The sequence below is a fragment of the Anas platyrhynchos genome, chromosome 14 (genome assembly GCF_047663525.1).
Source record: "Anas platyrhynchos isolate ZD024472 breed Pekin duck chromosome 14, IASCAAS_PekinDuck_T2T, whole genome shotgun sequence".
NCBI classification, from domain to species: domain Eukaryota; kingdom Metazoa; phylum Chordata; class Aves; order Anseriformes; family Anatidae; genus Anas; species Anas platyrhynchos.
In genome coordinates this window covers 7,959,073-7,977,855 of record NC_092600.1, presented here as the reverse complement: position 1 = coordinate 7,977,855, position 18,783 = coordinate 7,959,073, and the positions used below count along the sequence as shown (strand labels likewise).

The following is an 18,783-nucleotide window of genomic DNA, read 5'->3' as shown; positions in this document are numbered from 1 at the left end:
CTAATACTTAAAACAAATACGCTTTATGAAATTCAGATTTCAGATGTATAAGTGGGTAAAAAGTGGATCTTTATGAAGTCATGAAAACAAATACTGCTTCAAATGAAAAGCTTGCCTCTGCCACTACCTCCCTTCCCAGCCCCAATGTGTCTTTTCTTGACATTTCCTTTTTCTTTTTTTTTTTTTTTTCTTCCTCGCTTTAATTGTAAATTAATCACTGACTTGGACATATCTTTGCTGTGCATTAATATGGTTGAAATTAAAACCAATATTACTCTCCAGGCATTTGGAATGTGCACGACTTTTTGTGCACCAAATGGCCCATATTAACTTCTGGAATAGCCAGGTGCAAACTCTATTGCAGTGTTCAAATTAGTTCAATTTCTCTAACTGCTTCTCCTGTAATTGATGGCTCAAATTATAATAAAGTACATTTCCTCTACATGATATATGCTACAACTACTACCTGTTATGCTGAATATTGCATTGCTTTGAAACTGCATTACCCTCGATCTACACCGATCAGATCTCTTTTAAAGAAACTACTTATGCATCAGAAAGTGTCTTCACATCATTCAGAAATTATACATATGCTCATGCACTTTATCAGTAGCTGACAGAATGGGGATGGCAAAATTACTGTCAGTCATGTTGTATTCAATCTTACATAAAGACCTGCTTTTTACTATACCCTAAAATTGACAATAAATGCCAGTCGTCTCTCCTTGCCCCATTACTGCATCCAGACATAGCTAGTAATGCTTAAAAGATCTGCACCTTCATCTTAACTGCTGTTAAATTCCAGCTTCATTCTCTCTTCTGCCTTTACTATTATTCTCCTATGCCTGAATCTAAAATACTTCCTCCTTACTCTTCTCTTTTTCTAAAATGTATGATTAGAGTAGGTTGTGTTTTTTTTTTTTCTCATGGAAACAAATATTTTTAAAAAACAAACACATAAATCAACCAAATCCTGATGGCTTACTGACTCCTGTTTCAGTCTAAATGTCAACCCTGATGAGAAGAAAGGGAAGAGGTTGTTTGACATTGGGCAATGTGCACCTTCAGGTGTGGCTAAAGTTTGGACCCTGAAAGCTGCCTTTTGCAGCCCATCGTGAGTTGGCAGGCCTGTTCCAGCACGTAGAACTCTGGGAGCTGCTTGCAGCTGCTCAAGGAAACCACTGCACTGACAAGAACATCAATTTCAGAGCACCGCAGCAGAATCTGGGGAACTTGCAGTTCATCAGAAACGTATTTAGAAATTTGGTTTTGATCCAATATGGACTGAAGCCAAATTTAAAAATAACATCATTTCTAGCAAATCAGAAAGGCTGTGCTTTTGCAAGCTCCAATTGCAATACTTTATATTATTATTTCTTCTTTAAACAAGTATCATAAATGTTTTTTCCTAATCCCGAGACCAACATCCTCAGTTTAATTACAGAAAAAGTGAAAGGCAGATAACAAAGATCAAGAGTCCTCTCTCAGCTTACTTTGCCAGGTGTTACAATATGAAATTAAGGATCACTCTCTTCCCAGTCCATGATGGAAGGGCACATAGCAGTGGGGACAGCAGAACTGGTGCTGAGTTCAGTTAAACAACAACCACAGACAGATGATAGATGTGCTGCAGATTAAAATACCAGCTCAGAGTTCTGTGACATTCAAAAAGGCAGACAGTGCTAAGAACTCTTACGAAGGGAACCAAGAAAAAAAAAACATAAGTAGGCCATTGCGTGTCTTCAATGCTGTATGCAGTGCTCGTCCCTCCCTTCAGTTTCAAAAAGATAGAGCAGAATTCCAAAGCTATGGCACAACTTCTGAACAAGAAGAAAATAAATATACCTCAAGTCTTAGGCATAGTAAAGAAAACAATGTAGTAAGAAATCTAAGGATTTCTAAATTCACAAGTGACAGTGAAAGGAATAAAACAAAATTATTATACACCATTTCCCATGACGTTTGGACTAGTAATACTTTTAAGCAGATGGTTTAAAACTCGTAAGAGGAAATATTTTTTCACACAACACAAAACACAAAACAGTTTAATACAGAATGTTCTTGCAACAAGGTGTTGGGGACTAATCTAAGAGGATTCAAAATGTAATCAGTTAAATTCATAAAAGCAAAGGACATCCAGTGCTCCTAAATGAAAGTTTAAGATGAATACTCCAGAATTAAGTCCCATAGGCACAGGAAGTTGAAAATGGGAAAGATCCACCTGGGGACTAATCCACTGACATTCACCTGTTCATACAATATTTACATAAACATATAGCACTCACTGTTAGTGTGCGGACTGGATCTGATGATCGATTTGGGATGTTTATTCAAGCAGATTTCCCTGAGCTTTCACTGAGATTTTCAGAAGACAGAAGCCGTGAAAGTACCTTGGTAAAAAGAGATAGTGGGATGTCAGAAAATGGGCAGGTGATCTGCTGTTCAGTTCTCCTGATTAGTTCAAAGAAATACCAACTATAAAAAGAGGTGACTGTTACTTGACCAGTAAATTGCAACCAGTCTTTCTCATGCCTTTTGTGGTCTCTCTAACCAAACAATCAAAAGGCAAACGTTTACAGGTACATGTTGCCTTTAGGTAAAAGTTTACAAACATACGTTGTCCTGAGGCAAAACACATTCATTTATGACACAAACAGGAAAGATACATCAAGAATATGTTATGGACTGACCATAGTACTCAGGCACTCTCTTTGTGTCTTGTGACTTGCAAAGAAATAGCCAACAGACTTCCACCTCTCTTGAGAAAAAAATCTTCCTTCATGACTGCTCGTTCAAAACTGACATTGGAAACAAGCTGATAGAGAACAACAGTAAAGGTATGTAACAAAACAGTCTGTCAATCCTGATTATTATAAAATCACTTGACTGAATTCGCTGTTTTGATGACACTCAAGGAGCTGCGATTCCTGTTCAACACCGTGCACAGACAATATTTGAAGATGGTCTTGCAATGCGTGTTGAGGAGTATGTTAAATCAGTTAATATCCTCCGGTGGCAGCTTTAATGTGTACGATTCTTTCCCCTGGCTTTTTGTCAGTTGGCTTGGTCTTGCTGGAGCAGTGGGGACGAGGTTCCTGGCCGTGCTGTGCCCCAGCCGGTGCCTTTACCTCACCCTTTTGCCCGCTTTGCTGTGTCACACCTCTTACAGAACCCGCTGGAGGCCCTCAGGAGGTGTCCTGGGTGTCTGGGCAACATCCATATCAGGCTGCAAACCACGACCAGCAAACACAGAGCTGTAAAGATGGAATGCTGCCCTTCAACGAGCTCCTCACAGCAAGGCCATATTCCAGTCAGGTGTGACTCTTATGGCCGCGGTTGGTGGTTCTGCACAGCGCTATCTGCCTCTTGTGAGGGAGAAGGCGGCGGGGCAAGGAGCTAACCACAGGGTAGGAGCTGTGGTGCTTTTAAGGCCGGGTCAGAGCAGGGCTGTGGCTGCACCACAAGCCGAGGAGAGCACAACCCCTGGGTTCCACCACAGCGTGTGGCACAGCCTCGGAGCACTTGGAGGCGGTGCGAGGCGACACCACCGACCTCCTGAGGGCCAAGCAGCGGGACTACAACTCCCCGCAACCCTTGCGAGCCGAGCCCAGGCTCCTAAAGAACCTAAAGCCTCCAGCAGGCGGTGCGGGGCGGCCGGACCGCCCCCTCAGAGCGCACCCCGATGGGCAGACTACAGCTCCCGGCAGCCAGCGCCGGGCCCTCCATTTCCGGGAGCGGCGCCGCGTCCCCGGGCTCCTGAGGCGGCTGCGAGCCCTGAGCGGGCCTGGCTCGGCGGCGGGGGCTGCCCGGAGCGCGGCTGAGCGGAGCCTCCTGGGGCCGGCGGAGCAGGAGGAGGGCAGCGAGGCCGAGGAGGTGCCCGGGCGGTGGGCACCATGCTCAACATGTGGAAAGTGCGGGAGCTGGTGGACAAGGCGTGAGTACGGCGGGCCTGGAAGGGGGGGGATTGAAAGGGGGGGGGCTCGGTTGTGGCCCCTCAGCGGGGCCCGCGCTGCCCCCGGCCGCCTCCCAACATGGCCGCGGCGCCGCCCCCGCTGAGGTGGCGCCCTCCCGGCCGCCCCCCGCTCGCCTCAGCCTCTGTCCGGGGCCCTGGGTGGCAGCCCGCTGCCTGCACCCCCCTCCCGGCCCGGCCTCGGCCCTTCTGAGGCAAGAGGGGGTCGCTCCCCCGTCAACCCGGGGCCTTCCCGCTGTGCCCGGCCCTCCACAGGGCCCAGTGGGTTTCTTGGGGGTTGTGCCGCTTCTTGGGGTGCTCCCTTCTCTGACAGGGGGCTGTGGGGTTTGGGGAGCCCCTGGGGGCTGGCTTGGGTGGATGGTCTCATGTCCAGGTCCCTTCTGAGAAACGGACGGGTCACGTCCAGAGAAAAGAGGGCTGCAAGGAGCCAACCACCTGTACGGGAGGTTTGCAGAGTGCTGCCAGCGCTGCCACGTCTCTCCCAGGCTCTTTCCTCCTGCTAAAGGACAGGTCCCTACTGCGGTCGCCACTGACTCGCCACCCCTGGTTTTAGAGGTGGAGTGGGGTAGAGGAGAGCAGTGCTCCATCCCAGCCCTTAAACTTTTGAAATGGCTCAGGTATTTGCAAGTTTATTTCTTGGATTAGAGCCGCCTTCAGACGTGGCTGCTGTGCTGGTTACCGTGATCACGGCGTTGCTGTTAGAGAGCGTGACGTTATCGCTGTGTTTCTCTGCTACTCCTTAAATGCTGGCGTAAGGGGAAAAAAATACTATAGGAGAGGACTTACTAAAGATAAGGTTTTGCCTCCTTAAATAATATGTCTTTAGGGTCAAACTTGGAGCACTTTTCCATGAATTGTGAACTTCTTAGAGGAATAACTTGCTGAAGGTCACGACTTAGTATATGCAGGAGGAGATTGTGTGCTCTAGTAATTGTGTCTAGCCTTAGAGGTCAAAGGGTAAGTCTTTCAAAACTGAGGTTCCGTTCTGAACTTTTTAAAAACTTCTGTTTCTCCAAACAGTTCTTAAACTGACCTGCTCTTTACAAAAGCCTTAAAGGCAGCAAACTGAGGAGAAATGGCAGCTTATTCATCATAATCAGGTGTTTTGTTTAGGATGCTGTGTACCAGACTGAGGCTTTTCCAGGCCGGGACTTCTCTTGAGGAAGTGGCTTACTTTTTTTTTCTCCTGTTATCAGCTTCCTGCCAAAAAAGCTGGTTGTTGCTAAAGTAGAATGGTAATTGTAATAATGTGACATTGTATAGATAGGAGAACCCAAATAGGCCCACCTTGAGTTCTAGGATTTAAAAGGACACCTCCAGAGAACATAAAGTTTTGCCTGTGTACTTCTATTTATGTAGTGTTAATGATCAGTGTAGCATTGGTAACACTGCCACTGTAATTAAAACGTTTACTTCTAAGGATATTTTGTAAGTTATTAAGTCAAACTGTGCATCAAAATCTGTACTGGAAAAGACATTCAATTTTCAAACCAAGTGCAGGAAGTGAGTATTTCAGATAAAATGTTTTTTGAATAAACTTCAATTTTAGGGAATAACATTATTCAAATAAAACACATTTGTGTATTTAAAGGGGGGAGGGAGGAGGGAAGTGCGGTGCCTGGAGAGTAAACAGTATTTAGAGACATCAAAATCAATAGTCCCATTGTGTGCAGTGCAGATCTGTCATAATGTCTTCTGTTTTAAGGCCACAACTTACAAAATTCTCTACAGAGACTAGGTAATGCTGTCTGCCTCATAAATAACTGCTGATGCTGTGGCAGGAACATACTGAACTTTGATTAGAATGTCTCTTTCCTTAAAAAAGGAATATGTTTATATGGGGTTTTTGAAAAATGGGCTAGTAGCCTGAAATTTTGCTGCCTCAAACCAAGATCTTTGCGGTGCATTTTAGCTCTACGCCTTGGTTCCACATTCAGCTGTTACGTTTCATCTTAGTATTTATTTCAACTTGCTCGTCTGTCTCTTAGCTTTACTTGGTCTTCAGTGGCTGAGAGCTTGCTTAGATCAGAGATCTCAAGGTGGAGGACCCGTATGAAACGTTTGTCAGTGTTTGAAAGTTCAGTAAGCCATGATGCACAATTAAGCTACTATTAATTTTGGTCCATGTCTGCTTCCTACTTAAACAAAAAATACTTAATAATGGTAAATAGACTATTAAACTTCTTGATAGCTTTAAACCTAAAAATTAGAACCTAGAATTACCTTTGTAATTCAATTGCCTTGGAGCACTTTCTGAAAGCTCAAAAGTATGGATCCACATCCTCTTGTGCATAAAACAGTTATTTTTGATAGTGAATGGTGGTCCTACTATATTTGAAATTCAGACTATGATAGAGCATTAGGTTTACTGTTCTAAGATGTGACAAGATGCTTTGAGTCTTGTTCTCCTGTTTGCAGTGTCACAGCTCTTAGGTTCTAGTATAAGTCCACCCTCTTCAGTTTTATGTGGCTTGATTAGCTATGATCAAGCAGTAATGCTTCATATCTAATTGGGAGTTGTGAAGAAGTTTGAGGATTAAACCAAATAACTAATAAAGCTTCTCTGTGCCCAGTAAAACTTGCTTGTCCTCAGTTTTATTCTAAATAAATGCCAACCTTTTTCCACTCTCCAGTTTCTTCCCAGGTGCTGCAATGTGCACAAGAATTATTCAAGTGTGTGGAGTTATATTGAGTTTGTCTGGTTAGCTTGCAGTTTAGACAGTGCAGATCTAAACTTTACTTCTTTTAGAATAAGCTATGTTACACATTATTATGTGATAAAAAAAACTGAAAAACTGCCTTTAAAGTTAATTTGAAGTGTTCACTTGTATGAGTATTCTCCCCAGTAGATCAAAGCTGAACTGGAAAGCAAACTGAACAAATGCAGCCCCCCTTGATCGATTCGCTCCCTCTGTAACTGTAAGCTCAGTTCAAATGACAGGTTTCTGATGGCTCAATAAAAGTCCAGGGTGGTGCTTGATGTAAAATTAGTGAGTCAGGTAGCAGTCTGAGTCACTGCTGAGGTCATGTAGTAGAGTTTGATGAATTCTGTGGTGTCGTGGACTTGGGCTGTTTGCGGTGGAAATGTGCAGCCGTTGTAGCCCGAATGCCGTATGCAGAAGGCAGCCAGCTTTTTCTGACCTAATAAGCTGCATACCAACATCTTAATATGGCAGAGCGCAGAAGCACACAGCACATACTTTACATAGCTGGTAGGAGCATGAGCTCTAAGAATATTTTACATGTGGGAAGTATGCTGGCCACCAGCTATCCCGCTGCTCTGTTGCGTGATGGGTTCTGCAGCTTTATCTCAGATGGATAATGTTACCCTGGATGTTCTGCTGCTCCTATGGCACCGGGTTCAGGTTACCTCCTTTCTGCTCTGAACAGCGCTGTGGCTGTGATGCAGCTTTGGGTAAGTCTTATATAGGAACTGCTTGTGAGCTGTGTGAGGCTTAGGACCTGTGGCCTGGCCAGTACTGTGTAGAAGCAGCTTACCCAAGAAATGTGAAATTTTTCAGTGCTTTGGTAATCCAACCAGCAAAGGCCTGACCAGGTATCTCCCTGGTGTGTGTAAATATCTGTACTGTCAAAGGGAGCTGCAGTCACTGAGATCTAATTCTGAAGCCCTGGGTATGGAAATACTGAGTATTATGCAACTTGGCAACTTCCTTTTTTAATCTTGTTAGACAAGTATGTGCTGTGTTTTGTGGTCATGGTAAATTTTCTGGGGGATTTTTGTAAAGAAAGCTCTGTGGAATTTTCAAAAGAAATCAAGGTATATCAAGGAACCCTTTTAAAACAACTTTTTAGCTTGGCAGGAGCAGGAAGGTCTTAGCTTCACCTCAGGGCCAAGTTTCAAAGATAGGCCACCATGTTTGTCTCTAACTTTCTTGAATTGCTTTTTCTCCTCTGTAAGTAGGGAAAGGGAAACTTCACTCCCACTTCTAAAAAGGTGAGAAAGGAAGACCTGGGGAACTGGACTTCTCATAGAAATAATGTTCCTCTGTTAGTAGAGGTGTGATTGTAACTTGATATTTTTTCTAACTAGTTTCTGTCACAGGCAGGTAGGACATGCAGTAAGCAAGATGAAAAACCTTTTGTTCCTTGAGATTAGATTGTTGCTTGTGTCACGATGTGATTTTACAGCCACTTTCTCTGACGTTTCTTTATCATTCTTAGCTTTTGTTAAATGCATGACCCTAGAATGAGAGCTCATTTTAAGCACCTTCCACACACCAAAAAGTGAGAAACAGTCTAAATAAAAATTTGGTGAAGGTGATAGATCTGTATAATCCAGATGTTCATTGGAATTTGTTAAGGAGGTGAGAATGTTGTCACCGGGTTTTTTGAGCTTCTTGAATATATATTTAAGGAAAGAGTCTGAATTTCTTGGCAGTGTTAGGAACATGATAGCTGCCACCCTTCTGATTTTATTTTATTTTTTTTTCCATCTCCCCCTTCTAGTTTAGTTGTTTGTCCCCATCACACAGTCCTAACTGCTTTGCACTTACTGCTTTTAGCCACACCTTGCTAGTGGCAGAGCAGGAATGTGGTGGCACTCCCTCCTGTTGCAGGGTGGGAGTGGAAGTGTTACAGAGCTATGTTTTCATACATTTTGCAAGCCTGACAAATTGCCGAAGTATAATATTGTAAACTGTCTTTAAACAGAGAGTAAATTGTCTTGCTTAAAACTAATTGCAATGTTTGTACAGATACTAAATACTTGAAGCATTTATAACCCTCGAATTTGTAGAGGTAGGCACTAGGGTCCTCTATTGCTTGTTCTGATGTTACGTCTTTGTGAGGATCTTTAACACAAGTGGAAAAGGAAGGGCTGAAGGAGCTTTTGTCACCAGCTCCAGAACAGCAGGCTAGGGGAAAAGTTCTGCTAGTTAACGAGCAGTGTGTTTTCCTTAGTGCTTCTAATTGTACAAGTTAGAAAAAGAAGGGTAAAATCTTGGTAAAATAGAGTGAATTACTGCTTTGATATTCATTGCAGTTCTTAGCTGTTGTAGCCTAAAGCGGTGCAAATAAATTAGGCATTGTGCTTCAGCTGAGGAGTAGAGGTTTCTGGATTACTCCTGCTTCACAGATAAGGAAAACTAAAAGAGTAGCTGTGTCAAACTAACAGTGAGCTGATAATGGTATAAACTCTGGATTTGCTGAGTCCCAGTCTCATGCTGCTGTCTGCTGGCTCATGTTATGTCTGCATTATACTTTATTAGCTTGGTAGTTGTATAAATACCAGTAAGTTACCCTACAATCACGTGCCTTACAGTCAACTCTATAGTATGATCGTATTTCACCAATACATAAGTAGGATCCTACTTATTTTCAGCTTGGGGAGGGTTAAATCCTCTTGCCTAACTACTTTCCTTTTTCCAATGTGCCCGTAATTGTTCTTGTTTACAGGTAACTTCATTATGGTCCGTGGATTTGTCCACATAGACTATTGAGCTCTCCCGTAATCAAGTACCGTTGGCTGGTTTAGTAATAGCAGATATTATGGTAAATGATCTGTCATATGATATAGCCAGTGCAAGGGTAAATAATTGTCTAACACTAGTCCATTGCTATCTGACCTTCCTGTAAACTCCTTTGCTCCAGTTCCAGGATCATTTACTTTTCTCTACACTTGAGAATTATTTTGGTTTGCATAAGCAAGGTCTTGAGAGCAGTGAACGCTTTCATTGTTTTATGTAAGGGACAGTTAACCCTCCCTGCATGAGTTATCCTACTATTGCTGCTTAAGAGATGTCCTGCTGATAACTGCTTTAAGAACAGCATTTAGTGTCATTATTGCAAGCAAGGTGATGATTATTATCTCCAGCCCCATAAGGACTTGTCCTCTGCCCAGTTACCAGAGAGAGAGAGAGAGAAGTCTTGGGAATGCAGAGGAAGATGATGTTTAATATCTTCTGGCTCTGCATCAGTGTGTGGCTGTGCCTGCCAAGTGGTTGTCATAGCACTTCGTTCTTAGGGCTTTCCTCCTTCCTTTAAAAATGTACAAAACCCGTTACTGCTTTTTACAAACAAGGAATAAAAATAGTTGTAGTCTTTGGGCCATGTAATTTAGTATTGGTGATAAGCATCTCTGAAAGTGGCACACTCCGTTATCTCATGTACATAGATATGTCATTCTGCTTGAATATTCAATTACTGGAGTAATCAAAAGTAAGCAAGTACTACAAGCTGAAGTATGTACTAAGAGTTAGCAGAAAGTAACTGTGATCAAATATATGGGATTCATCAACCCGCTTAAAGCGAGGCCATTGTTCAAATGCAGCCTTGCCCTTCCACACCCTCTGGAAGGTAACAGCCCGTAGTGTTGTTCTCTAATGCTAGGTAAGGGGTCAGCCTTCTGTGCTTTTAGGGAATCTAAATGGTGTGTACGTGCTTGAGAACTTCTGTGTACTTGAAGTATTTTTAAAACATAATTTTGCATCGCCTTTCTAGAAATAAAGCTAAGCTTCTGCTTGGTACGCAAGTGAAGCTAGGCAAAGGTAAAGCCTTACCTACCTCACTGTGCAATTACAGTCAAAAGTATGGAGGTGCTCAGCTCAGTTCTGTGCTAACATCTCTTGCTTGTGTTGCCAGTTAGTATATTATGCTTTTGATTTGCATATTTATTTTTATCGAGAGTACTTCTAAAGCACAGTGTAAACATGGAATACACCGCAGCCTGCTTTCATCAGGCTTGCCTATCAGAGGGTGTAAGGTCAGCATTGCAGTGGGCCTAAAAGGCAATTTTGAACTTTTGATCTGATTCTTGTATCTCACATATGCATCCCTTTGTTTCAAGTTTTAAATATGTTTCTGTATTTATGTAAGAATGGTAAGGTTCTGTAAAAGCAGAAAGATGAGATGCTGGAGAATGAGTGAGACATTGCCTTGAAGGCTGGTAGTTCAGGACTCAGCCATGTGGTGTTTTTAAGGACTGTGTGCATGCTTCTTTGTGGAATTCTTGGGATTTTCCTCATTGGTTTATTCTTGAGTTTGAGACACTGTTTGTTCACAAGTCATGGTACAAGATGTCCCACTTGAAACTGGAGAACTCATCTTTAACGTGACCTGTTGCTTTAAGCACGTTGCAAATATTTACATGCACTTGATGTGAAACTTCAACTTCCAAATTACTGCTGTTTGTTCTGAACTAATGTTAAGGGAGCATTTTAAAAGAAAAAGGTGGAAAGAGGAAGGTAGAGAGCCTAAACTGAGGCTCATTTCCTTTGGGAGAAAGGAGCACAGCTACCCCCTTTAATTTGTTAGTCTCTTTTCCATCTCTTATAATGTGCTTGATCTTCCTGACATGGGTCCAGTTATAGACAAGCACTGGTAGCTGCTGTTGTTTCTCAGTTTAGAGCATGATATTTTTTTCTTACATGTTCCATTTGGAATAGACAGCTGGAATATAGCTAGAACTTGCTTCTGTAGTCTCTTCAGAAAGGGTAATGGTGTAGGTGAACTTAACTTGTTCTTAATAGAACAGACCCTTTATTCTGCTTCTCTGAAAAATAAGACCCAATTCAGGCTTGGGTGTGGTTTATTTTTTAGCCTACATGTGTTGTTCAGCTGTGGTTATATGAAGCTGTTACAGGCTGGTGGTTCACTTTTCAGAAAGCTGTGTAGTCTGTGGTTTCCTGAATATTTTTTTGGGGTAGGTGTTAGGAAAAAGTATTCATTACTTATTTACTCCTGCATCTTGTGCCGCGTTAAGTATAGTGGTTTGGGTTGCTGTGCAATGAACTGGTTAGAGAAACCGTTCTGATTAGAAACTTTCTCTCTCACAGAAGGACTTTTAGGTTGTTTCTAAGTTAGATGAATTCCCTGGACTCGTTTGCTATACAAATGTTTGTGTGGCACGTCTGAAGAAGCAGTATTGAGGTGGGAGGGAAGACAAAACAGTTTAAAGCAGTGTAAGCAGAGGGCATAGGAACACATGGCAGAGTGTTCAACTCCCCTTGTGGTTGCCCTGATGTCTCCAACACTGTCAGCACTACAGCAAATTATGAAAACACTGTATAAGCCATGAAATCTTAGGTTGTAGTTTCACAGTATAAGCGTAGGATGATGGTAAAAGAGGTTTCACAGCCTTCTGTCTGCATGGGCTGCTGGCACCAGCACGCTTTCTGCTTGATCAGAGAATATGTTTTTCAGGCTAACCAGTTGTTTTTGCCAACTTAATTCTCCGCTGGATCAGTTCCCTGGTATAGCTAACTCCATGGTCACGCAAATATTTGTTCTGGCATAAAGGAAGGAATGGTATTTGGGTAAGAATGAGTGGCTAGAGGTGAAGGAGGACAAGGTGCAGGTTTAGTGCTTGAGCTGCACCCTTAGGATGCAATTCCCCTGGCAGGTGGGGTAATCCTTCCACTAAAAGAGAGTGTCCCACTTTTATACCTGGCCATTTCTAGTCCTTGCGTTCTGTGTGCTGCTGTCGTAGTTCAGCATTTGCTTATATTAACTTGTTGATAGAGCTTAAAAAACCACAGACACAAAACCACCACCTTTTATGGTTAGTAACTGGTTTGGCAGGGTGCTGCATAAGCAGCTGCTTGTGGCACTACAAGTGCTCGTTTTGATAGGGGAAAGGACAGGAAGATAGGCTGGGACCTTTTTTGTTGATAATGCACTTTCAGGTTACCTGATCTAAATAATTTTGGAAACTGAGCTATTAGTGGTTTGTTACCCACAAAACTGCTCCAAAAGATGATACTTCAGTTCCAAGTTGAAATTTCTTAGGGTTGTTGATCTATATGTTGTGTATCACTAATCTTCCCAAGTTTGTGTCGCTGCTGTGCTGGGGGATGTGCGTTGTGGTTTGGCTTTGCTCTCAGGCCCCAGTTTGTGAGAGAGGATATGAACTGAAATAGACAGATGTCTTGTATGGTCCTGCTTTGGATCATTCCATCTGGAAGATCTTCATGCAGGAGAGATGCTTTCATTATGAGTTTAAAGTGCAGCTAATTATATTAGAAATACTATTGGCATATATTTGTTACAGAGTGGTAAGAGTGGTTTTCTTCATAGACTTTGAATTACATCCTCTTGGATGTGTTTGATTTACCTTTTAAAATCAAACTAAAGTGACAACATCAACTTTAGTGTGGATTTGTGTGTTCTAAGGGAACTACCTCAAAGCTGTTGTACGCTCCCTTCCTCTCTTCCAGTTGGTGTCCTATCCTAACTGGTTAAGTATTGACTGCACACTTAATAGATATTACCTGGTTCATTTGGGATACAATTAGAAATATTAGTGTCTATTCAACTTGTTTAATGAGACTGACCTGCATTTTAAAAATCTGTTGTAGTAATAATGAGACCCACTGGGACTTGGGGAGCATGGCTCTTGTTTGCTTGGTCTGTACTCATCACAACAAATGTTTTTCTTGTTGGTTGCTGTCCCCGTGCTTCCCAGCTGTTCAGAAGCATTCTACATACATACAGCCTAATCTGTTTCTTCTCAAGCTGTAATTTTGTGTTAAGTGAAGAGATGCATCAGTACATCTACTTGTGCTTCTTGGGAGGTGTATGTTGTGTCTTCTATGAGACTATTCACTTGAAGGTTCCTTTAAGTCCATTTTGAATGTAGAGAAGAAAAGGGCTTTTGCTAGCCTTAGATAACTTTACAGTTGCTCTGGGTAGGTGCTTGCTTCTGAAAAATAAATGTCGTTCCTGTTAGTATACATCCATCAGTAAAAGTGACAGCAGTCATTAAGGTATCAACTCTAATTATTCCTCTTTGATTATTTAATTATTTTAACTGTTTGTATGATCATGCAAAGAGAGGTGGGGAAATACCCTCCCTTCAGAGGTGTTTATTGTCTAAATGATTTGACTGCTGGGATGTAACTTCTCTCTCCTTGCTACCAAATTGATGTTTGTGTTTCTTGAGACAGCTTGAAGACTTAGTGCTAATAGATTTCTAATTAGAAAGTGGGTTCTCTTAGCCTTTAAACTGCCAGTGTATGGCTTTTTTTAATTAAAATAACTGTAACTTAAGTATGTAACTGCAGATACTAGAATTTTATGATCTTGTAATCTTACTATTAGTGAGTTGAATAAATTGTTCCTGTATTGAACCATAGTGAAGTTGGTTTGTTGCAAGTAGCTTGTTCAATTTGAAGTTATCATCTGGATATGGGCAGGGACTAGAAACTGGAGCTTCAAGGCAAAAGAAACGGCTCTTGTTACCTTTTTAGGATATAAGAGTTATTTGATCTCCTGGAGGAACCAGTTTAACAAATGATACCTATGAAAGGAGAGGAAACACTATTATCCTCCACAAATAAGCATGGCTTGGCATTTTGAAAGTTAATTTGTCTGTAATTTGCCATACTCATTCCACAAAAGAACATTTGCTTTGGGTAAAAACGCATGTTTGTGAATTTGTGGGATTTTAGTTTGCCAAGCTTCCCTTTTTATGTAATGTGAGATGCTAATTTGAAAATTTTAATGAAATACTGAATGCTAATACTAGAACACTGACTTCTTAATATTTCACTTATTCTGGATGGTGTGTTCTCATTGCTGCTGCCCATTTCATTTTGGATGTCCTGCAGGGAATAGCTGTAGAAGGGCACTCAGCCGTTAGCTATTAGCCACTGTTTCCTTATGGGTTAAGTTCCTTTGTCCAGCTGCTTAATGCAATAACAGAAGGTTTTTTGCTTTGTAACCTGCCTTCACAGGAAAATGGAATGGCAAAATAAAATAGGTGCCAAGCTATAGAATCCTACAAGACACAGAAAATAATCATAAAACCTGACAGGATAAGAGGTAACAGGCACAAACTAAAACAAATGAAATTCCTATGTGCAAGAAAATGCTTTTTAAAATTATTTTTTACTGTGAGGGTTGCCAAATCCTGGATGGAGCAGGTGTCATGAAGAGTGTGGAGTTTCCATCTTTGGTGTATTTCAGAACCTGAGAGGAGAAGGCCCTGGGCAACCTGTTCCTGCTGTCCCTGCCTGGGCAGGATGGCTGCCCTGGGGGATCATGAGCTCCTGTCCAACCTCGGCTGTTCTCAGAGCCCAACTTGGCTTCCTGGAGTGGTAAGAGCTGTCCTTATAGAGCACTGAAATGGAGATCGATTAGAATATCTTCTCGGTCCCCTTTTATAGAACAGGCCTGTGTGTCCCACCACTCAGGTTTTGGAAAAAAATCATTTCAGTGCTTCTGCCAGTGGAAGAAGCATGAGTGACAAGGTGCATTGTGCAACTCTTCTCTAATATCTTGTTAGTGTTTTGTGTGCTGTGAGCCTCACCTATAATTCTCGTGTCAGTTGAACTATTTTGATGTGCTTTTGGCTATATATGACGTGCTTGCTCCATGTAATAAGGTATTAGAGGGGAAATTCTGGGGAAACTGCTGATTGCCAGCTCTGGTTGTCAGCAGAACCTGTTATAATTATGCTAAATTAACTTGATCAGGAGATGCCAACTGGCTTAATTTCATAAGAGGAGGGCCTCAAGCTGGTGAAGGGGAAAAAATAGTTCTTATGAGCGTAAGGTAAGAGGTGGGCATCTGATGCGAAGGGTATTTGTCTCCTAAAAGAGTTCAGGAAACTGAAGAATAAGGTGGTAAATCTTGACTATTTGCCTTTCAGAAATTTTTGGATAAGACTTCCTGTCAGTGTCCCATTTTAAAACTGTGTGGTTAGCAGTTAGCCCTCTGTTCTAGGCCAAGCACAAAATAAGCAAGGCTGAATGAACGAACAACGTGCTGAAGAAACTTTTCCAGATCAAATTAACAAGCTGTGTCAACCAGTCAGAGCTCCTTTGAAACTGAAATTTTGGGACTAACAGTGTGAGTGCAGAGCAAGAATATCTTATGTTGAGAACGGTGCATATTTAGGTGATTGGCGACAGGTTTATCAATCAGCTAGTTGGCAAGACAAAAGCAGTAAGCCTGGACTCGATCCTGAAACATGTTAGTTCTGGTTCATGTTATTACTAACAGAGCCACTCTGCAATAACGAGCATAGTTTACTTAAGTCTCTTCATGAGCAAAAGAATGATTAAAACATAAGTTGTCTATTTTTTGAGTTGTTAGAAAGCACTCTTCCATTTTATTCAGTTTCAAAACAAACAAACAACAAACACTAAGCTTTCAAGGTGTTCCTAAGAATGGAGTCCTTGCAGCTGATACGGATATAAAGATTGTGTAGGTGGCTCATAGTTGGCAGGATGGTTACTGCTTATCAAAGATGCTACAAAAGAAACAGCATTGCTAAAGAGAAGGATCAAGGAAATAATGAATAGCAAAAAATGTGTTCTAGGAAGCTGAAACATTGTCCACTTGAGGAAAGACTGAAGTGCAGAGCTGCTGATCATTCCCATGTAAAACCACAACTGAGGCATGTGAGCAAGTTTGCAAAGAGGCATTCAACCTAATTCAAAGCAAATTGGATGCAAGTCTGAGAAAGCCTTTAGGCTACTACATGCTGAAGGAAGACTGGAAGAAGGCAAAAACGTTGGGGCAAAAATTAATGGGGTTTTCCTGCTCGCTATAAACTGTTGGAGGCTGGCAGTGTATTCAGCAGAATTATTACTGCGTATTTCCTCTACAGTTTTACACATTATAATGGGCATCTTTTGACAGTCTTGGGGATTAGGATACTGACCAGGTTGCCCTTGCACAGCCCTGCTTAGGTTAAAGTATGAAGTGCTCACTGGGAGACAGTGAAGTCTTAATTCCTCTGTAAGTCTTAAGATGTTGAATTTCTTGTTCTTATGTGTTAGCAACATGAGGTACAGGGAAAGGCTTAGATTTTTAAGAGCTTCCTTCCTAGAAAAAGGGAGATACTCCTGGAGATACTGAAATGTGAGTGTAATTGGCTTTGATTGTGTTCCTCTGCCTGTGGTGGAGTCAAGAAAAAAAGTTCTTGGATCCAGACATACTGCATGGAGTCTTACTTCAGGTCGGCGTCACCCTTAAGTTCTGACAAATGTAATGGTCTGTTTGGGATTGGATTTCAGTATTGGATGTGAAAGGAAATGCTGCAGCTACATCGAGCTATTGAGTGTGGCAGGTCCTGTAGCGCTCCACTTCACAGCACAATTCTTGCTTTCAGCCTCAAGTGGTGAGTAAGCAGCAGACTGTAAGGAACCAGTTTTGAGAAGAGAAGCTGATAAGCAATTTTGTAGTGACATACGCATTCAGTTCCCGGTTTTATTTTCATCAAAAAAGGTCTGAAATTGGATGTTGCGGTTTGTTTATTGTTGTTTTTTTGGAAACACCGCCAACTATAGAATTAATTCCGGACTATTTTAGAAATAAGATCAGTAAATGATAATGTGAGTCATTTTAGAGAAACAAAGATCAAGACAGTTGAGACTAATCTCTTCCTCTGCTACTGAATATCTTCTGCATAGAAAATTTAACTGAAAGACATGAATAATTGAAAGAAAACTGCTTATTAGCCTGTAATTTGATAACTTTGTATAAACTGTTGCCACCTCCTTCCCTGTCTTCCAGTCCAGAAAGTGCAGTGCATCTTATGTCTTAAGACATCTTCCAGGACACAAGGCTGTATTAAAACACTAGCTGCAGGTGTTCTTGTTTAGTTGCTTTACCGGCTGCTTAGACCATGCTTCCAGTTTGTGAGGTGTGTATCTCAGGCTTTCTAATACAACATTAATACTTTGCTACATCACAGGTGAAGTACAAAGCAGTACGAAGTTATAGCTCTATAGGTGATGGCAGAAGGGAACCACAAGCCATTCAGATCTAGTCTGGGTGTCAGGGACAGTGTAACCAGTGTTGTAAAAGCAGGGTGAGTTGGCAGCATGTGGTTTATGTGTAGGTGGGATGCCCTTGTCATGTCCTGACTCCTGTCTCCAATTGCCTCAAGCCTAAGGGGAAGGGAGAGGATTTGGCAGAAGGCAGGGCTCTGGGGCAGGCTGGAGGCAGCAAGGAGAATACTCTCAGAGCCGGGCTCAGGTCTGGCAAACTCACCTGCTCCTTGCCAGGGGAGCTGAGATGAGAAGAGCATTCAACAGGTGCTTGCTGTTGGCTTAGGTTCGTATGGCAAAAATACAGGGGTGCATGCGTTGTTGCAGTGCCAAAGTGATTATATATAGCAGCAGAGAATGAGCAGTGTGTGTTGGAAGCTTTAATGGCACTGTTTAAATTTTAATTGGCCCTCCCTAGTGGAATACCTAGCTTGTGTTTAGAGTAATACTTAATTTGCAATAAATTTTGGAATTAGGGCAGTATTTTAATGGTACTCAGCCTGCAATGAAGGGAATATCTGAAACTACGAGGTTCGTTAAGCATGGTCCTACGGGGGGAGTAGGGGCTGGTTTTTGGCAACATTGAAGTCTGCATTATTGCACATGTATTCTTCTGTCCACACCAAATATTCTGTAAGTTGACAGATACTCAAACCAAGTTTAGTTCTTTAAGTAAGGAAAGCTTGGATTATTTAGAAGTCAGTGTGATTGGCAATACTAAACAGCTCTGCATCATTGAGAGGTGTAGAAATTACCAGGCAGTATTCCCTGCTTTTCATGGTGAAAACTTTTGACTGTAACTCTTAAGCTAATGTATCTCAAGTATGTCTAGCTGCAAGAGTTTTCCTTGACCACTTTGCTTACTGTAAGCTAATAACTGTTGTATGTTCTTCATGGTGTCAGAGGACTCTTAATAGGAATTCTTTGGTGAACACGTTTCACGTGAGCAGTTGTGAACAGCTCAGAACTGCAGAAGCTTTCCTGGTGAAGTTGGGCTTATCAAAAGCTGTATCTTTTGGGGGCCATATTAAAACAGTAGTGGTACACAGCTCTTTTGACACTGAAAATAAATAATTT

The 18,783-nt window shown here is 41.9% G+C and overlaps 1 protein-coding gene across 2 annotated transcripts in view; it reads left to right on the top strand.

Annotated features, from left to right (window-relative positions):
• Positions 1–3,720: 3,720 nt before the first annotated feature.
• The window catches only part of CLINT1 (clathrin interactor 1), a 48,457-nt gene continuing 33,394 nt past the window's right edge, over positions 3,721–18,783 (top strand). Inside the window, exon 1 of one of the 2 annotated variants that reach the window (XM_027468599.3) lies at positions 3,721–3,934. In XM_027468599.3, the coding sequence (XP_027324400.1) occupies positions 3,894–3,934 (41 nt within the window). In that variant the 5' untranslated portion in view covers positions 3,721–3,893. Of the gene's footprint in view, positions 3,935–7,366; positions 7,386–18,783 lie in introns of those variants that run through there. The other variant, XM_038186251.2, reaches the window with a different exon arrangement.